Below are 7,160 nucleotides of genomic sequence, written 5' to 3'. Positions count from 1 at the left end.
TCCACGGCACAAATACGATTGTCATTCAGGTAACCAGCACTTGAGAAGTTTTCGGATAGCGGGAGCAATGATCCCCTTGTAGCTACCGGCGCAGGCTTCTTCAAATTCTGGGAGTTGTATCCCAAACCGGCGCGGTCCTTGTTGGCAGGAAGTTCAAGCAATCTTCCCCATCCTTGGGGGTGTCCATCCTTTATGATTGTCAGGGCGTCTTTAAGAGATGCCATGGGAGATTCGGCATCTTTTGATTCATCCCTTGCTGGGCAAACCATTTCAACATTGATAACTTCAAATGATTGGAATGGGACTTACCTTATTTCCCCTTCTCCTTCAACGTATCGGAAGGATGCAAGGTGACTTACCACACTGTCCTCCTCACCCTCAACAACAACTAGCTTATCATCAACTAAGAATTTCAATTTTTGGTGGAGCGTTGAAGTGACTGCACCAGCTGAATGGATCCAAGGCCTCCCACGCAGACAACTGTAGGCTGGATAGATATCCATTACGAAGAAAGTGATAGGGAAAATATGGGGACCAATCTTTATAGGCAAATTCACTTCACCGATTACAGTCCTTCTAGTCCCATCAAATGCTCTTACTATAAGCTCACTCGGCTTCATTACGAGTCCTTCAACATTTAGTTTAGCAAAGGAGCTCTTAGGCATCACATTGAGGGAACACCCAGTGTCTACCAAAACTCTTGATAGGACTGTGTCCACACACTCAATAGAAATATGGAGAGCTTTGTTATGATTCCTCCCCTCAACGGGAAGCTCTTCATCACTGAAACCCAAGCTTAAGCTAGTAGCGATATTGTTAACTACTCCTTCAAACTGACAAACAAATATCTCTTGTGGCACGTGAGTTATCCTCAGAAATTTTACCAAAGCATCCCTATGGGCCTCCGAGCACATTAATAAAGACAACATTGAGATTTTCGAGGGTGTCTGGTTAAGCTGATCAACTACTCAATAATCACTCTTCTTGATAATGTGTAAGAACTCGTCTACTTCATTGGAAGGTGCGGGGTCTTGTCTTTGCCGAGCGCTATCAATTTGTTTGCCTTTGTCCGAAGTTGAAGGATTGATAGTTCCAATTGGAGTGGGTGTCAGCACAAATATCCTTCCACTTCTCGTGATTCCGCAAGTGCCGGTGATATTGATCATTGGATCACTAGACTTTAACGGTTCTTCTTGAATCTTCTGACCATGAATGTAGACTGAGGTGTCATACATCCATGGGACTGCCTTGGTGTCAACATATGGGAATGGTGTGGGATATGTTATTATGATTGGAGTAACAGGATTTGTCGACAGAGTTAACTGAGAGATGTCATATGGAATTTGCAGAGGAGGGACTTCGTCATATGGTATCTCGAGGGTAGACATATCTTCCTTTCTGGACGGGTGGTCTACCACCAAGATCCCTTGGTTCATTAATTGTTGTATGACAGACTTCAATGCTCTACATTGTTGCGGGTTAATCAGACAATGTTCACAGTCATCACCACAGAAGGGAAAGGCATTATTCTTCATTAAAGCATTCTTGATCTCGATGAGTGGTGTTTTTAACTCGTCCACACAGGACATCAATCTCCTTTCATTGTCAACTTCCATCATATTCACTGATGTATTGTTGTGAGGGGGCATCGGGTTATTATTTACATTCGGCCCCTTGGGGGAGAACGTGATTGCCTTAGAGTCAATAAGATCTTGAACCTTGTACTTTAATGCTTTACAATTCTTGATCGAATGCCCAGGAGCGCCAGAATGAAATTCACAGCGGGCATTTGCATCATAACCGGGAGGAAGAACCGCTGGTGGGGTCCTGACTCCCTTAGTTGTACAAGTGATCCCCTCAATAAATATGGTAGAATGTGGCTATAAGGCATGGGAACTGGGTCAAATCTTCTCTCGGGCCTTCGCATCCTTTGTTGTTGTTGTTGATATTGTGGTTGCTGACGTTGCGGTTGTTGTTGATACCGTTGTTGTTGTTGAGTTTGAACAGGAATTGAAAATGGTTGTTGTTGACTTTGTTGGATGGGAGCTATGGCAGCTACTTGTGGATAAGTGGGATTTCTTGTTCGAATGATGGAGGCGACATTGGTCTCGCCTTCTCGTTTTTTACCGTAGGGAACAAAAGGTTTCTTCGATGCACTAGAAGTACTGGCAGAGTTCTGGATCTTTCCCATTTTAATCATATTTTCTATCCTTTCAGCGGCTAAGACTAGGTCGGAAAAGCCCGAAGAGGTGCTCCCTACCATTCTATCAAGGTATGGACCTTGCAGGTTTCCCATAAACATGTCTACCAGTTCTCTTTCTAGCAATGAGGGTTGTACCTTAGCAGCTAATTCCCTCCACCGCTGGGCATACTCTTTGAAGGACTCCTCAGACCTCTGAGTCAGATTTTGCAACTGCGTGCGATTAGGTTCCATATCAGTATTGTACTGATAGTGCTTGAGGAATGCCTCAGCCATTTCCCTCCAGGTGTGAATATGGTTGCCCTCAAGTTGCATGTACCAATCCAAAGATTCCCCACTCAGGGAATCCTGGAAAAAATGCATTAAAATTTGATCATCGCTGGAATAGGCAGCCATTTTTTGGTAGTATGCCCTAATGTGTGTCCTAGGGTCGCTATTTCCCTTATATTTTTCAAATTCCGGAACTTTGAACTTGGCCGGAATGATGACCCCAGGTACTAAGCACATTTCTTCCGCATCAAGGCCCAAAACATCAGTGCTCCCCATTGCCTTGAGCTTTTCCTCGATAGCCTTTACCTTCCTCTCGACCTTGTTGGTTACCGAATCGAAGGCGTCATCCTGAGAAGCATCCCTTGGGTTGAAGAATGCATCGAGTTGGTCGTCTGTCTCAAAAATATGAGAACGAGGATTGTCGTTTGGAACACTGTCGGGTGCATTAATGTTAATTGGAGGATCAACTTGAGGAACTGGAGTCGGAATCTCGACCGCTGGAGGGGTAGGAGGATTGGTAGTACTGGCATGTTGGTTCATTTCTTCTTGCGTTTTTTCCATAACCTCTTGGCCTCTTGCGACTGCTTGGATAGTCTCCATCAACTTCCGCATTTGGAATCGTATTTGGGATACTTCTTCCTGAAGGATAACCTGGTTTTCTTGAAGTTTTTCCATGACAGCATGTCGACGTCCTCGTGTATCGTACCGAAAAGTCAGTTTTTGAAAGTGGTTCTGGAAGGAAAAGGGGTGGATGGATGAGTTTTTTATGTTTTGTGTTTCTAAAGATGCATATGATGCATGAATTTTTTTGTGTTAAAGCAAAGCTCTTTTTAGTTGTTCATGTTTATTCATTGCCAAAACTGCTTGACGATTCACGTTCACAATCATGAATAAAGGAAAACACAATAGAGAAAAATCACAACTTTCATTCATCCTTTGAAGGGAAAATAGACAGCAATACATAGAAGTTGCAAAATACAAGTAATGGAAGCAAATAAACCAACTAGATATCCACCCTAAAAGTGACCCCTTGAGACTTGCGGAGATCCTCAATGTCGGTGATGAGTTCGGCCATTGTTCTTTTGCAGAACTTGACGAAGTGGTAGACCTCTTTGGGGGTATTATCTGGGCACATAATCAGATCTGCCTCCTTTAACTTGTCGAGAAAGTCTTGAAGGGCATAGTTGGTTAATACTGTCATGTTGGTGTACTTGTCCCTCCATTCATCGTAAAGGACTTGGAGATTATGGATGATTTCGTCCCTTTGAACAATGGCAGCTTCGAATCCATGGCAACGCTCCTCCCAATGTCTGCAGTTGTTTTGCAATTCTACAAAGGCTTGGTCGTAGATGCCCCTCTTCAAGTTCTTGATTTGCTCGCAAGCTCGTCCAAGGTTGAACTGCTCACGCATGAAGCTTCAGTGAATCTTTTCTTTCTAAGTTGCTCCTTGGCTAGAAAATCCTTATACTCTTTTAGAGTGGTCCTTAGTTCGAGAATTTGGGCCTCGTAATCTTCCCTCGTTTCTTTCTTCATGGAATTAGACCTCTCGACAGTATTTTCAAGGTCCTTGATGATTCGAGATGCTCGGTCCAACTCCTCGTTGCGGAAGTCTAGCTTAGAATTAGCTCCTTGTAAAGCTCCACCAACCCAAACTCTTTGTCCCTCGTCTAATCGGATCCTTTTCTTGCTATCTTCAAATTTTTCACCAACTTGCTTACCCTTATCCTCCAAGACGTGGTTACGTTCCTTGGCGCGATTGAGTTCGACTCGTAGTTGAGTGTTTTCCAACTCGAGCTCTTTGATTTGGCTGGTAAGTTTGTCCATGTCCTCTTTTAGGATAGGGTCGGGCTCGGGCATCAACGGGAATGAAGAAGGATCAAACAGAAACGACATCTTAACCACCCTAGCCCTCTCTTTTACCCACACATAGTAGGGTTCCTTGGCTAGGATATTTTTCTTGCCCCATTCATGGTCAATACGGACTATTCTTGTCCAAGCTTTTCTCACTCTTTTCACGTTTGAATCAAGCGGATCCACGGTATTGATGACAAATGGAATGAAATCACTTTCTTCGGGGGGACTTGTCATGGCGTACCCTAGTTGTCTCTTGAGTATCGCAGGGTTGTAGTTGATGCAACCTTGTGTTCCTATCAATGGTAGGTTAGAGAACTCTCTACATCTTGTGATGACATCCTTTATATCCCATTCCTTCTTGTACCATAGAATTGAGTTGGCAGAGAGAGATGTGAACCTTTGCGGTCATGTCAGTTTGTTTTCAGCGAAGGGTCCACTTTGAGGCATGCGGGCCCTCATCCAAAGATGTAACATAGGAGCGCAACAAAGGAAAGTACCTCCCTTCTTCTCATGCCTTGTATGGAAGGTATGGTAGAAATCGGCAAGTAAAAAAGGCATCAGATTCTTTGTTAAAAAGACTTCAGCTGCTAATTGATCCACGAACTTGTCCAGATTTGGGAAGAGGACAATTCCATGAATTAAAAGTGCCAAGGTTGCACTACAAAAGTCGGGTCTTCCTTCTTTAGTCATTTCCCAAGCATGGGATTTTAGGAACTTTTGAGTTAAACCTTTGAGGGATCCTTTAATTCCCCAATTATCCACAAGCTTGTTGGCGTTGATACCCAAGGTGAGTGAGAGCTCGGTCAAACAAAAGCCTTCTTCCAATTTCAGGAAAGGGTTGTATTCCTTGATTGGTCGATTGAGGAGTCTCTCGAGGTCTTCCAGGGTTGGAGAGATTTGGAAGTCGGGGAAAGTGAAGCATCTTAAAGGGACGTCATAGTATTGGGACATTGTAGTGATAGCACAATAGTCAACCTTCTCAGTTAGAAGATCTACGATGTTCCCAAAATTGGCTCTAAACTTGTTGACTTTGAGAGCTACGACCTTTGAACAAAGGACCTTTAATGACCTGATGTCGGGACTCTTGAAGCGGAAAGAATAAGTGTCTTTCCTTGTTGAAGTATCCATGATTGTGTCAGGAAATAGTCTTGTAATTCTGCGTCCGAACAGACGAAATTTTTAAGAACTTTGCTTATTATTTTGATGATGAATGAATGATTGGTTTATTATTTCCACAGGATTTTAGGTATGGGTTCATGGTTTTGGACCATCGTGACGAAGCATGGAGTTAATAATGACTGCTTCGTAAACCAAGGTTCTCGCTTTGTGTGATCTAAGGCTTTTGGAAAATTGGGTGTAAGACACTGCCCCTAGAGTCATGGACTTCCTTGACTGTTAGCCGCTTATGTCAATTTACTTGCCAGGCGACTGCTCCATTAAAGTCATCTACTCTAAGTGAGATCTTCGTATCGACCCTTACGAGGAAGACACCTCGGTGGCCTATACTACGCGACCATCGGTCTAGACTAGCCATAGTTTTAAAGGTTCTAAAAGGGGTCTTAGGGTCATTGACTCTAGTAAAAGAAAGGACGCTTACGCCGAAAACACGACGGTCATCAATCCCCTTAAGAGAATCTACCACTAAGTGAGGTTCTCGTATGACCCTAACGAGGAAGGCACCTCGCAGATCAATACTACTCAACCTCTCCTATCTCAAGCAAACTCCCAGACTCGGGTGGGGAATCTTTCACACAAGGTTTTTTTCCTTTGCAATCATTATTGCTTCCAAAAATTCTTCGTCACATAACCAAAGTTTCAGACCAACAGGTAAACAAAGAAAATATGCACAGGTTAGAAAAGAAAGCAATATATACAGAAAAAATAGATAACAGATAAATCTCCACGTACGTAAAAGAGGAACAACCCAAACTAGGATAGACTTGCTTAGGGAATTTTGGTGTCCCCAGCAGAGTCGCGAGCTGTCGCTACCGGGATTTCACGATAACGAAACCGGGATTAAAGAGAATGCCAAAGAGAGGCAAAGTTAGAAGAGTCGTCATCGAATTTTATTTAGTTTACCTCTATCAGAGAGGAGAGGGGAAATAGTCGATAAAACCCTCGGAAAAGAGACGCGCACGGGAAGCGCTAAAAGAGAATAAGGAATCGGTCTCGCAACCGAGATTTGGGTTCGAAAGTCGGTTACGTAAGGGGAAGGTATTAGCACCCATTACGTCCATGGTACTCCATGGGAACCATTTGGGTTGTTTTACATACATGGGATTTATCTATTATTATTTTATTTTTCGAAAGAATGTGTGAGAGAAGGGGGTGTTTTTGTTATTATAGTGCTCGCCAAGGATTGGGGCCCTTATGCCTACGTATCACTCATTCGGGGATGAGGAATCAGAGCTCCGTAGTTCGGAGTAGAAAATATTTATGTGTTGGTTGATTTTGCCTTTGAAAAAAGGGTTTTCGGGATGATGCCCTAAGGCACAAAAAAGATTTTGATGAGTTGTATTGTTTTTACCTTGAATAAGGGTTTTATGAAAGAATGTTTGTGATTATATTGTACTAAAGTCTATGGGCGGAGGTGATTATTCTAGAAAACAAGCCAAGCGTCTTGCGTCCAAAATAATCAGAGTAAGGGTAAGAATGCTCCATTCTCACTCATTCTCCACTACTTAAGGCTCGTGGTGCACAATAATAATCGTAATTATTAAGTGTTTTGAATTTGATTATAAAAATGCCACTTGACGTTGAATCAAGGGTTTGTTTTATTTAATTATGAAATTTGGCTTATGCAACATGAATGCAAAGTAACCAACAAGAAATTAAA

At 42.8% G+C, this 7,160-nt stretch overlaps 1 protein-coding gene across 1 annotated transcript; it reads right to left on the bottom strand.

Annotated features, from left to right (window-relative positions):
* Window positions 1-968: 968 nt before the first annotated feature.
* On the bottom strand, window positions 969-3,145 carry LOC127136940 (uncharacterized). The gene is made up of 2 exons (XM_051063450.1): window positions 1,983-3,145; window positions 969-1,827 (listed from the first exon to the last, which is right to left on the bottom strand). The coding sequence occupies exons 1-2, from the start codon at window positions 3,143-3,145 to the stop codon at window positions 969-971; spliced, it is 2,022 nt and encodes a 673-aa protein (XP_050919407.1).
* Window positions 3,146-7,160: the final 4,015 nt, after the last annotated feature.

Source organism: Lathyrus oleraceus, chromosome 4, assembly GCF_024323335.1.
Source record: "Lathyrus oleraceus cultivar Zhongwan6 chromosome 4, CAAS_Psat_ZW6_1.0, whole genome shotgun sequence".
NCBI lineage: Eukaryota > Viridiplantae > Streptophyta > Magnoliopsida > Fabales > Fabaceae > Lathyrus > Lathyrus oleraceus.
The sequence above is the reverse complement of the archived record's forward strand: the minus strand, read 5'-3'. Positions and strand labels throughout refer to the sequence as shown.